Below are 12,099 nucleotides of genomic sequence, written 5' to 3' on the forward strand. Positions count from 1 at the left end.
TCATCCTCGCGAGGGATCAAATTTTTTACAGCCGCACACAACTTCTAAGACACTTCCAATAAACGTCTAATAAACTTCCAGTCGGCTCTTCTTTCGCTCGTGCCCCTTTGCCAATTCGAAGCTGTGGTGGCGCGGTGGCGAAGCACCCATATGCGGCTCCCCCCGTGCTGAAATGGCGCGGTCGGCGGGGGGAATGCAGGGGAGGAGGGCGTGCCAATAAGGCGGTCAAACAGGGCGCTTCCACACGCCGCTTTTACCGCTTTTGCCGCTCCACCCCGTTACGTCTGCACGGCCAGCTTGACCAGGTGGTCCATGAATATCTTGAGCGACACGTCGTCCGTGTTGATGATATACGACTCGCTGCTGGACGTGCCGAAGGTGCTGCCGCTGAGCGAGTTGTGCGTGGTGGAGGGGTTGACCTTGGCGAGGAGGAAGCGGCTCTGGCTGCCGCCGCTGTTACACAAAACAAACTTGGGGATGGGGAAGCGGTCCTCCAGTATGGATTTGGCATCTTCATGGGGAGCGTTGAGCAGCTGCCTAAAGTGCTCATACTCTGGCTTCTCGTGGAAGCCCTGCTCCCTCCACTGGTATATCATTTCCCCGTACCACACGACGATGTGGAAGTAGGAATCTAGCAGAAGAATCACATTAGATTTCAACGATTGCGCGTCGAGGAGGACCGGCACGGGGGTGTGCGACTCGAAGGAGTACTGAAGCAACGCGGGCTGTATCATTATGAGTGAGTTCATTGCGTTTTCCCTCAGGAGGATCGATCGGTAGTAGGCAGTTTCATCCGGGCTAGCATTAAACGTTTGCAAAAAATGGGACCTCCTCAAGTGGTACATAAATTGTGGGTAAATAGAAAACTCAGGCGATAGGTGAAAGGAGTTCACGTCATCCTTCTGGTAATCTGCAAAGGTGCTCACCAATCGTATGAGTTTCCTGTCTAGCCATCTCAACACATCTATGGGTTCATCCGTCTCTGCCTTTAGAACCGCAAATCTAGCCATAATGACAGCAGCAGTTTCTTGGTCAAACCCTTGGGATATTTCTGCAATGTTCGCTTCTGCGAAGCGGTAGGAGATGGTGGTAACTCTCAATCGTCTTCTGCCACTCGGGTGTTGATACAGGGTCTGGAACTGCAGGTACGCTTGTCTATCCGGAGGAAGGGAAGAAATGTTTTGATTCACAATTTCAAAATAAAAGGCGATGGTAGACTGCCTGTCTAACGCACAGATGGTCCATTCGCAAGTCCCCCCTTCACCTACACAAGTGTCCGACACATAGTTTGCAATTTTTTTGTTACTAGAACAAGCACCAATGGCACCACAGACGCGGAACTCCTTAGAACATATGATGGTCAGCTTTGCATTGTACCCATGCTTAATGTACCCATTCGAATCCGTTTCAAAAATTTTTTTAAAGGAATCCTTAAACACATTCATAGAAAAAGAATCCGCCATCACCATGAACCCGTTTGTCTTTTCGCAACACACCTTCATCTCGTAGAGTCCTATCTGATCGAGTGAGCACGCGAAGATATCAATCGCATGCCCAGAAGCTACTGCTCTGTTTGCCAAAGAGGCGTAATATTTTAAGGCCTTCTTCACATGCCTAGCGTTGGTATTCTCTTTTTGCAAATCTAGGTGATGTCTTAGAGACTCACTCAATGGAGTGTCTACGATCTTTCCAGGAGACGTTGTATCTGCTCCTCCTATGAACATCATTACTCTTCCACTTAACTGGTTGCAACAGCATTCTAGGAGACCTATGGCTACACTGAGGGCTACCCCTGTGCACCTCTTTGCTCTCTGGTCAGGAGGAGTGGGCCAGTTATCCTTCTGTATATCCTCCAACAGCATGTTAATGTTATATTCGCATTCGCTCACTGGCTGGAGGAACCTCCTGGCAGATGCAGAGGTGGTAGAACTCCGGGGATCATTCCTCGTTCCCAAATTTAATTGCTTCTGCAAATCTTGCGCGGTGATTTCCTTTGTCCCTTTGAACACATACGATTTGAGGCAGTCCTTAAACCCTATTTCGTGCACATAGCACATGTTTCCAAAGGTCACAATTCCGATGTGGGCGTCTGGTGGCATCAGGCTTATGCACTGCTGGATGGAGTCCTTCAGCTGCTCCAGCTCCTCCTCCAGGAGGCACGTGTCGATCACGAACAGGAAGGTCGGCGGCGGGATGTCCCCCACGTTCGACGGCTGGATGTACTCGATGTTGGAGTACATCACGTCCGCGGGCAGGTTCTGCGGTGAAGCGGTTAGGCGGTGAAGCGGTTAGGCGGTAAAGCGGTTATGCGGTAAAGTGGTTATGCGGTAAAGCGGTTAGACGGAGCGCTTATGCAACGCAGCTACGAAGCAGAGTCGCACCCGAACAACGCGCTCTCACTCTCTCTGCTCGCGCCGCTAACGGAGTACCTTCTCCGAGATGTGCTCCGCGTAGTGCAGCGGGAAGGGGTTCTTTATATTGGAGAAGGGGCACGTCCAGGTCTTGTTCCTAAAATCTATATTGCAGTAGGGGTTAAGAATGCAGTTGCTCGTTTTGCACTTGAGCGGCTCGTACTCCACCAGCTTCACGCTATTGTCATCCGTCCTCTTCAAGACCGTGTAGAGGCAGCCCAGGGGCACCTCTATCTTCGCTGCCTCATTCTTCGTCGGTGGCCATAAGTTCCAACTGAACCGGATCCCCGTCTGGTTTTCTTGCAAGTGGATGTCCATGATGCGCGGTAGGTCGGGGCATCAACAGGGGGGTATGGAGGTGAAAAGAGGGCAGGGGAAGGGCCGGCGGAGGGGAGGTCTTCCTTATGGCGTGTACCTTTCGAGGAAGTCCTACCTTCCTACGCAGTTTCTCCTCCTAGGAAGTTCCCTTTTTCGCCTCTCCTGCGCAGCGATTGCTTAAATGGGGGAGCGCTACCTCGTGAGGGGGGTCAGGCGGCGGGTCGGGCGGCTGTTCTAGCAACTGCTCACGCCGCTCCTCACGCGGTGGTGAACGAAGAGCTTCCGCCGCTGCGTCGAGGCTCCCTCCAGTGCGCTCCCCTCTCCGCGGGCATCCCAATCAGCGGGTGCGGCGCCCTTCCCCGTGCATCGGTGGCGCTTCCCTCGACGTTGCCTCTTCCTCTGCGTGTACTTCACCGCTGCAGAGCTCACCCACGTGCGTCACTCATGTGCACACAGGGAGACGCGGCTACATGCGAGTGTTGGCAGGTGCTCCGAAAGGGGCAACGACAACCCCCTCCAGCGAGTTTTTATCTACCCCTTCTGGCGAGTTGTTATCCACCCCTTCGTAGCACAAACGGGAAGAAAAAAAAACAGAACAGAACAGAACAAAACAAAGCAGCAGTTATGATTACTAATTTGACTGGCCAGCTCCAAACGCATACTCACTCGGATGTGCACAGCTGGTGGCTTCACTCGTCTGGGGCGGGGGGGGTACGTACGCCGGTGCTCTCCGTCATCGGGGAGCTGAATGTGTTAAGTTGCCTTGTATGTATGCGCGTGGGCGTAAAATGCCGGAGCATTCTTCTTTCCTCTGCTTTGTGGGCGGCCACGCGTACGGTCAATCGTACGGTCAAACGTATGCCAAACGTACGGTCAAACGTACCGCCAACCGTACGGCCAATCGTGCCGCCAACCGTGCCGCCAACCGCACATACGCGCGGGCAAAGCGAGGCATACAAGCGCGCGAACGTCAAATGACACTCGGGTGTTTTTCCAAAGGGGAAACTGACGCAGGTAACAAAATTAAAGTGACAAATGGGGGAAATGTTTTTCCTTCCGTACGATCATACGGTCGCCACGTTCAAAAGGGAAAAAAAAGAAAAAAGGAAAAAAAAAAAAAAAAAAAAATACGCCAAAATTTAACAACGTTTTTGTGCATTACGGAATATTTTTTTTTTTTTTTTTTTTTTTTGCGCAACGAAATGGCGGAGGGCGTTTGCGAAGCATTGCTCCTAAGTGTTCGCCTGTGGCGCAGTGTGCCAAGTGCGCAGGGGGGAAGTGAAAGAGGAAGTGAATAGCGGAGGTGAATCGCGCAAGTGAATGGCCGATGGAATGGCGGAAGGGGGCAGCTCTTCTCCGAAAAGTAGCACCCAGTGGCCACGCATACGTATTACATATATGCATAGTACGTATGTACATCTTCACGCTCGCGCTGCCGCTCCTGTGCCGTTCCTGGCGACGTGCCTGTATGCGCCCCTGATGGCCAAAATGGAAGAAGTAGCCATAAAAGAAAGCGCCCAACCGACGCAGCGAAAGGATCAACCTGCGGATATAAAATTCAGGCGCGATAACAACTTGCAACGTATTTTTAAGGGGGAAAAATTAAGGCAAACGAGACATGAACGAATCGCCCTGGAAAAAAAAGAAAAAAAAGGAACACCCACTGGACATGTGTTTTATTATGTCCCCCTCGGCACTTTTTACACTCTCGTGTGTTAACACAAGGCAGGTGTTCGCACATGTGTACTCTTCTGCTAACGTGCAGAGGGGGAGGCGAAGTCGCCCGGCTGGGGGGTAACGCCATCGCAAGAGGGAAGGGATCGCACCGTCAAGGCGCACAAACGAACGGGTGACACTTACCCTTTTTTGAGGGAACCAACAAATGGGCACCACGTGAAACGCGAAAGGTCCCGACATGTGTAGCAACAGGAAGTACTCACGTTGACTTGGAAGGGAGAACTGCTGCAACACTCCCCCGTATGCGTCTTTTTTTTTTTTTTTTTTTTTTTTCCTTTTTTGCCTGACTGGTCAGCTAACATTTTGGGCAACTCCCCAGTGGTGAGCATTCAAAGGGGGACAAAAAAATTTAATAAACTGAATTTAACCCATTGCGATGTTGTGCGTTCTTCGTGGGTGGGAGGTGAAAAAAGTACTTCAACCGTTTCGCTGTTCCACCGCTCCATCGCTACTCCTTTTTTTCGATTACTTGCCTGCCGAGCAATTCCCGCTAGCTAAACTGCCAACATGTGAAGCTTTCAACTTCTGCGCCGAAGCCTTTTGGTCAGCGCCTTCCCCACCCGAACGTGCCCCCGCACACTCTTCCGTAGTTACTTCTGCGGAGGGAGAAAAATCACCGCAGTGTAGCTCCGTCCAAAAAGGAGAAACATCCATTCAACTGTCCATTTGGGAAGTCGAAACATAAAAAAAAAAAAAAAAATATCACCTTGGTAGGGATTTACATCTCCCGTAGGGATTACTTCACCATATAAAAGATAGACATTGAGGAGAAGCGAACAGGGGAGGAAAAAAAAAAAAAAAAAAAAAATTCACCCCTGCGCGTTATGCAGCAGTGAAGGTGAATATCCATGTGTGCACACAAATTGGAGACCCCCTTGCGCGTGCGTAGATCGCTGGGGCTTCTCTTCCTGGGTGAGCCTTGCACAGTCTTCAAAAAGCTTCAACCTTTGGGAAATCGCCACCCCTTGGGAAAACTTCAACCCTGGGAAAGCTCCAACTGTGGGACTGCTCAATCCGTGGGAATGCTCCAACTGTGGAAAAGCCCCAACTCGTGTACCACCTGCACCCCTCCCCCATACGTGCAAAAAAAAAAAAAATAAAAAAAAACTCAACCCTTTTTTGCGAAACGACCCAGCTCTAAATGAGTAAAGCGATGGCCAAGGAAGTCACCATTTCCCACTGCATCAAAAACTGGGAACAGAAAAATGGCAAGACGGGAAAGAGGCGGCTGGGGGAAGAAGAGCAGGGCGGCGTGGACAGGGCTGACGCTGCAGAGCACCGCCAACAGTGTTCACCCTGGCGTTGCTTCACATGCTCACATCGCTTCACCCCCTGGCATCGCTTCTCACGCTTACATCGCCGCTTATTTTTCATGGCCGCTTATCTTTCATGGCCGCCCACCCCCTCGCAGGCAGAAAAATTAGCGAAGAAGAAGAAGTGAGCTTCATTTGCCACATCCCCTTGATCGAGAAATTGGACAACAGCATCAACTCACTGGAGAAGTGCAAGCGCCTGTCCTTGTCAACCAACCGAATTGAAAAGTTTGTCCCGATGTCCGGTCTGAGTACGCCCCTGCGTGTTGGAGCGCCGTGCTGCTGTAGTGTGCGGCTCGCCGGTTTGCTAATCTGCAGGCCAACCGCTCAACCGATTAACCGCTCAACCGCCACCCCCCCGGCGCAGAAAACGTGGAGATCCTCTCGCTCGGAAGAAACTGCATAAAGAAATTTCAGTTCCTCGAGGACATCAGCGGCACGCTGAAGCAGCTGTGGATTTCGTACAACAGCATTGACAAGCTGGACAACCTGCAGTCCCTCAAGAAGCTCCAAGTGCTCTACTTGTTTCACAACAAAATAAAAAACATCGAGGAGGTGGACAAACTGGTGCGCGCGCAGTGGAGAAGCGGAGAAGCGGCGCTGCGTTGAAGTGACCACGTGACGACGCGCTTCCCCCTTTTTGTGCTGACCCGTTCATGCGATTTCACCATCCTTTTATTTTTTCTCCCCCTTTTTGTGCTGACCCGTTCATGCGATTTCACCATCCTTTTATTTTTTCTCCCCCTTTTTGTGCTGACCCGTTCATGCGTTTTTACCATCCTTTTATTTTTTCTCCCCCTTTTTGTGCTGACCCGTTCATGCGATTTCACCATCATTTTATTTTTTCTCCCCCTTTTTGTGCTGACCCGTTCATGCGATTTCACCATCATTTTATTTTTTCTCCCCCTTTTTGAAGAGCGCCTTGCCAGAACTTGCCGAGCTGGGACTGAAGGGGAACCCCATATATGAGGGAAAGACAAACGTAACATCCGCTTTAGATAGTTCGTTTTTTTTTTTTTTTGCTTGCCCTCTCTCCTTTCGCGAGGTAACCCCCACACGTCCGGTCTTTTCGCCATTTTCCACCCAACTGCGCAGGAGTATATGAAGCTGGTGATTTTAAAAAAGCTGCCCCAGCTGAAGGTCGTGGACAACGAGACGGTAAAAGGAGTGTTGCGATGTGTGTGATGAGAAGAAACGGGGGGGGAGAAAAAAACCCTCTGCGGACCATCAGCGACACGGGGGGAGCAGACGTAACGACATGTGTGCAGAGGCGAAAGCTCATGTGCAGACGCAACGACATGTGTGCGCTCTTCCTTTCCCCCCCAACGATGCAGATCACGGAGAAACAGAGGAATGACGCCCTGACTGTGGAAGTTGCTTGAGCGGGGAAAAAAAAAAAAAAAAAAAAAACTACCACAGTGAGGTAACCCCCTTTTCATTTTAACCCTTTTGTTCCATTCTGCTTCCCCTCCTTCGTCTTAACCTTTACCTTTTCGATGATGTCAATTTTTCGTTCGTAAGACTTTATTTTTTTCTCCACATTGAGCTGCGCGTGGGGTTAAAAGGGAAAAAAAAAATAAGCAGATGGAGAGATTGGCTAGCACGTTAGCGGACTGACACCGCGATCGAACGGAATGGCTCTGTAACTCCCTTACGATGTCTTTGTTCAGCTGGATGCACTGCAGGACGGAGATGCTGCCCATGGCGCCGAGGTGCTCGTACTGGTTCATCCTGCGGGGGGTAAGCGGCGGTGAGAGTGGCGGTAAGGGTGGCGGTGAGAGTGGCGGTGAGAGTGGCGGTAAGAGAGGGAGGTAAACCGTTGGGCTAAGCGGTGTGTGCTGCACAGTGCGTTACTTATTCGCCACGCTGTTGGTCGCGTCAATCTGGCTGGTGAGGCCGATTATGAGCTGGTCCATTTCGCTCAGCGCGGAGTTGTTTTTTTCGATGATGGCCTGCATCTCCTTTTCCCTCCCCTCGTGTTCTTCAATTTGGGTGTGCGTCTGTCTTAGTTCGTTGAGGAGCTTCCCTGGGGGGGGAGAAGTGATGGGTTAGAGGTGAGAGGGGAGAAGTAATAAATGATAATTCGTGCAGGCACTGCCATTTGGCGTGATGCCAACCACGAAGTAATAATTCGTGTGGGCACTTCCCTCCCCCCCTACTTAGACAGGCGTAGCTTCGCTCGTGCTCCCTCATCAGTCTGTCGTAGTGCAGCTTCTGGTTGTGGATGAGGACGTGCAGAAACATAAAATCGACGCAATTGATATTCTCGTTGATGGTGATTATATAATTCATGTGGGAGGATTTCTTCTTATACAGATTTAGCAGAGTGGTGTTTGTCTTTCTGGCTTCCCCCACTTTGTCCCTCTGCTTCTGAATGATCTGGCCAAAGAAATCACTCAAGCAATGCTTCCTCTTCATCATGTAGCTGTCATTCTTCATCCTCTCCTTCCATGCGTGGTAACTTTTTGTCTCCTCCTCCAACTCGAAGAGGAGAATTTTACACTGGGTGATCATCGAGGTGAGCATCGTCTTCGCGCTGTCGTACTGAAGGGTGTTTTTTTTGATTTTCCCCTTCAGCTTTTCGATCTCGTTCGCCGTCAGCTGCTGCTTCTCGGGCAGTTTCAGCGGGCTCCCTAAGGGGGGCGAGGCGGAGGGTGTAGCGAAGCAGGTGTAGCGAAGCAGGTGGAGGGAGTGAGGAAGCAGACGGATGGATTGCGGGAGCAACCCCGCTGCCCAGTCTCGCCGGGCCTTCTCCTCCCCTAAGAAGGCACTCACTTTGGACATCTTCGCACACCTCGAACGACTGAATGGAGCAAAACTCCCCCGCGGACTCCTCCCGCTCCCAGCGCAAACAAATGTTTTTCTCGTTCGTCTGGCAGGGCGACTCGGGGGGGCCTTCCGCTGTGGGTTGAGATGCGTGGGGGGGAAGCAATAGAAGAGTGCCATGCGGGTGAACAAGGCGAATGGTGTAAGGGGGCGACCAACGCAGGGGAGACCTCCATTCTGCCGTTTTTCTCCCCTCCGGTTTGTCATTCCCTTGAGAGAGCTCATATGGGAGGTACCTGTTGCGTTTTGCTCCTCCTCCGGTGTGTCCCCACCCGGTGGGTCTTTCCCCTCAGACCGCTCACTCACTAACGTTTCGCTTGCTTTACCCCCCCGTGAAACACTAATCATATCATCGACGTCCATATCGTAGACCCTGTTTGTGAGTTGCTCCTTGGTGGGATGGTGCCCAGCCGAGCTGGTGGTAGGAGACCCCCCATCTCCCCCGGACTCTGTTAATATATTTTTAAAAATCTTTTTATGCTTCTCTATCTCCTCATCCAGCAGCTGATTCAGCTGCGATGAAAACTCATGGCGCGTTAAGTTGAAGCTTATTGCATCCTCCACGGCATACAGACTGGTGCACACGTGGTGGATGAAGGGGAGGACCTTCAGCAGCTTCGTCTTCTCTTCGTAGCTCTCGATCAGTTTTAAAAACGCCCGGTTCTCCAGCTCGACGTTTTCATTTTCTCTCTGCGCGGGGGGCGAAGACATATATGTTTGTTTGTGTGTGTGTACATGTGTTGCTTGCAACTACACCGTCGCCGAGGCAGTTGTCCCTCGGTGTGAGTCCCCATGTGGGTGAGGTGCCCCCTGCCCCCTTACAGCGCAGCCTCTTCTCTACACTGCCTCCTTCACAGGGCACAAAAAGTCTGCCTATTTTTCTGCCTCTTTATTTTTCTGCCTCTTTATTTTTCTGCCTCTTTATTTTTCTGCCCCTTTATTTTTCTGCCCCTCACCTTGATGTCCTCATTCCGGATGCACAATTCCTTGAGGAGAATTTTCTTGTCGTCCAGGAGGTAACTCATATTTTTCAACTTCGCCGCAGAATGTTACTTTGCACCGCTTTCAGCTTCGTCCTCTTCGTCCTCTTTTTTTTTTTTTTTTTTTTTTTCTCTCCCCGTTGGCCCAACTTCGCGGCGCACACCGAGGTGATGGCGGAACGGGTGACTGACTTGGATGCGATCCGACGGGCAGCACTTCCACCCCGCGTTTAAGCAAAACTGGCAAAGCGAAGTGGACCCCTTTTGCTGTTACCTTTACGATTACGTACTCCTTAACGGTAGATGCTCTCCCCTCTGTGGTCATATAAAATGACGCGCGCGAAGAAGACAGCCAAAGGGGGGAGAGAAAAAAAAAAAAAAAAAAAAAAAAAAGCCAACCAGGAATTGCAAGAATTGCAATAATTGCAAGCATGTCAACGGGCAAGTACCAGCGCGAGTTACCCATCATTTCACACTCGACATTTTTCACCATACACAGTTGGTGAATTCGTCCCCTCATGATGAGGGTTCCACATGGAGACCGCACGTTTCGCCGCTTAGACGGTGTAGAGGGAACCCCCTCCCCGATATTACGCACATAATCGCATCACCAAATGAAGGCGCAGAGTTCCCAAGTGGGACATCCTTTACCGCTCCTTCGGGAGCATAAAAAAGGAGCTGCCTTTTCCTTCCACCAACCTGTCACGTTTCGCCTTCTTAACCCTCTGCGTGCACAGCGCCCTGGGGGTCCCACTTATTTCCTTTTGCTGGGGGGGCAAAAAATGGGTCATAAAAATTTGCTAACGGTCTAGAGGATATCGGAGGAACTACTTGGCGTTACCCGATTGTATGCACTCCTCAGAGCAGACGCGACCGGACAGCTCCACCACCGGTGGGGGTTACTGGAGGGGGGGTAGTGTGTACCGCTTCGCACGGAGTAGCTGCTAATAGAGGCACAAAAAGGGGGAAATAGAGAGGACCGAAAAAGGCAGAAAAAAACGCAGAGAAAGCCGCTTAAAAAACCGCTTAAAAAACCGCAATGGTGTGTCTCCCCCCTGAATGCTTTCCGAATGTTGGCGAAGTACTACCCAACGGGGGGGAACCTTTCGCTTTTTTGGAAATGCAAAAAGGGGAGAAGCAAGGGGGAAAAGGCGGTCCTCAAGGTTTCTCCTCATGTGACTGCTCCTGTCAGGCCCACTGCTGGGATTTACACCCCTCTTTCGAGTCCACCGGCATGAGCTTAACTGATGGGGTGAGGACGCATATGTGATGAAGCCTACCAACCATAGTAGCGTTTAAAAAAAAAACGTCCCTAATTACATGCGGAGGTGGAGGACATATTCACCTTAACTGTTGGACCTCTCCTTGTGGAGGGCGGCCCCCGGGTGATCTGTACATCTTGGGAATGTAACCCCTTCTATGCGTAATTTCTACACCGCGTATTTTTTTTTTTTTTTTTTGCATTGCCACCTCCGCCAAAAAAACAGTAGCGCGCTGGGGAAAACTCGGCAAAGCAAAAACAAACAGAAGTGGCTAGCCCCCTTGAACGTTCGGAACAACGCAGCATCGCCAATTCGGAGCGGGAAAAAAAAAAAAAAAAAAAAAAAAAAACGGAACATGAGTTGGTCCACGGTTTAAGCGGCGTAGGAAACAAATTGACAAACGGAGGATCTCTTACGTACGTAGCATTCCCACTTCACGCGCGCGACATTGCAAATGCGTAGATATACACAACATTGCGTGACATTCTGGCGTACTCCATTTTTCCACTGCTCAACGGGTGGGTCAGATATTACCACAAAGTGACTCCAACGGGATATCAAAAATATAAAGCAGCGAGTATCAGCCCCCGTTTGACAAACTCCTTTTTAAAAAGAAGAAGGCGGCACAAGGAACAGAGATCGCATAGTGTAATCCTTTTTTTTTTTTTTTTCATACGGGCCGAAGAAAGCAGAACCATGCCGCTCACTGTGGGGAAGGCGGGTCCCGCCTCGGACTTTCGGAAGTTCATGGAGAAGCGACTGCAAGGTAGTGTAGTATATTGTAGTGTTGTGGAGCGGTTGAGCGAGAGTTAAAAAGGAAAGAAGCAAAATGGCATTATAACAAAACAAACTGGCCGAGACTGATGCCAATCTGGCCAGCAAACGACGCGACGCCCGCCCAAACACACGCGCCAAAGCGGCCATCGCCCCTTTTTTACGACCATTTCCTTCCCATTCTGCACCCCTCCTCTCCCTCCTTTTGCAGTGTACCTAAATGGAAACAGACAAATCGTCGGCGTGCTGAGGGGCTACGACACCTTCATGAATTTGGTTCTGGACAACACGGTGGAGATAAAGAAGGAGGAGCAAATTGACATCGGCATCGTCGTCATCCGGGGCAACAGCATTTCTTACTGGGAGTGCCTGGACAGGGTTGACATCAAGTGAGAGCACTGCTGGGGGGGCCAAGCAATGCATATGTACGTATAGCTACGTTTGTAAACTGCGTACGCCAGAACAAGCGTAGTTATAC

At 50.7% G+C, this 12,099-nt stretch overlaps 4 protein-coding genes across 4 annotated transcripts, besides 18 other annotated features; 2 read left to right on the top strand and 2 right to left on the bottom strand.

Annotated features, from left to right (window-relative positions):
* Window positions 1-278: 278 nt before the first annotated feature.
* Window positions 279-2,729, bottom strand: PVX_089235 (protein transport protein Sec23A, putative; the record flags this gene model as incomplete). Its single annotated transcript, XM_001614886.1, has 2 exons — window positions 279-2,258; window positions 2,430-2,729. 2 exons carry the CDS (start codon window positions 2,727-2,729, stop codon window positions 279-281), a joined length of 2,280 nt encoding a protein of 759 aa, XP_001614936.1.
* Window positions 2,001-2,021: a microsatellite.
* Window positions 2,430-2,516: a microsatellite.
* Window positions 2,579-2,600: a microsatellite.
* A 122-nt stretch (window positions 2,730-2,851) lies between the features above and the next one.
* Window positions 2,852-2,907: a microsatellite.
* A 964-nt stretch (window positions 2,908-3,871) lies between these two features.
* Window positions 3,872-3,898: a microsatellite.
* A 1,319-nt stretch (window positions 3,899-5,217) lies between these two features.
* Window positions 5,218-5,399: a microsatellite.
* On the top strand, window positions 5,377-6,964 carry PVX_089240 (hypothetical protein, conserved; the record flags this gene model as incomplete). The annotated part of the gene is made up of 5 exons (XM_001614887.1): window positions 5,377-5,674; window positions 5,878-6,030; window positions 6,147-6,346; window positions 6,696-6,761; window positions 6,875-6,964. Exons 1-5 carry the CDS (start codon window positions 5,608-5,610, stop codon window positions 6,962-6,964), a joined length of 576 nt encoding a protein of 191 aa, XP_001614937.1. The 5' UTR covers window positions 5,377-5,607.
* Window positions 5,597-5,658: a microsatellite.
* Window positions 5,807-5,847: a microsatellite.
* Window positions 6,046-6,089: a microsatellite.
* Window positions 6,435-6,470: a microsatellite.
* Window positions 6,965-7,043: 79 nt separating the features above from the next.
* Window positions 7,044-7,073: a microsatellite.
* A 477-nt stretch (window positions 7,074-7,550) lies between these two features.
* Window positions 7,551-7,571: a microsatellite.
* Window positions 7,572-7,629: 58 nt separating this feature from the next.
* On the bottom strand, window positions 7,630-9,630 carry PVX_089245 (hypothetical protein, conserved; the record flags this gene model as incomplete). Its single annotated transcript, XM_001614888.1, has 5 exons — window positions 7,630-7,805; window positions 7,939-8,412; window positions 8,555-8,680; window positions 8,842-9,295; window positions 9,562-9,630. 5 exons carry the CDS (start codon window positions 9,628-9,630, stop codon window positions 7,630-7,632), a joined length of 1,299 nt encoding a protein of 432 aa, XP_001614938.1.
* Window positions 8,472-8,536: a microsatellite.
* Window positions 8,886-8,921: a microsatellite.
* Window positions 9,631-10,190: 560 nt separating the features above from the next.
* Window positions 10,191-10,230: a microsatellite.
* Window positions 10,231-11,023: 793 nt separating this feature from the next.
* Window positions 11,024-11,068: a microsatellite.
* Window positions 11,069-11,071: 3 nt separating this feature from the next.
* Window positions 11,072-11,098: a microsatellite.
* Window positions 11,099-11,225: 127 nt separating this feature from the next.
* Window positions 11,226-12,083, top strand: PVX_089250 (small nuclear ribonucleoprotein G, putative). Its single transcript, XM_001614889.1, has 2 exons — window positions 11,226-11,613; window positions 11,833-12,083. Exons 1-2 carry the CDS (start codon window positions 11,544-11,546, stop codon window positions 12,012-12,014), a joined length of 252 nt encoding a protein of 83 aa, XP_001614939.1. The 5' UTR covers window positions 11,226-11,543; the 3' UTR covers window positions 12,015-12,083.
* Window positions 11,570-11,589: a microsatellite.
* Window positions 12,084-12,099: the final 16 nt, after the last annotated feature.

Source organism: Plasmodium vivax, chromosome 5 (genome assembly GCF_000002415.2).
Source record: "Plasmodium vivax chromosome 5, whole genome shotgun sequence".
Taxonomy (NCBI): domain Eukaryota; phylum Apicomplexa; class Aconoidasida; order Haemosporida; family Plasmodiidae; genus Plasmodium; species Plasmodium vivax.

Excerpts from the sequence above, each read along its gene's own strand:
- PVX_089250 (XM_001614889.1), top strand. The coding sequence starts at position 11,544 with ATGCCGCTCACTGTGGGGAAGGCGGGTCCCGCCTCGGACTTTCGGAAG. Across the intron at positions 11,614-11,832 it reads CATGGAGAAGCGACTGCAAG|TGTACCTAAATGGAAACAGA; the intron begins GTAGTGTAGTAT and ends CTCCTTTTGCAG.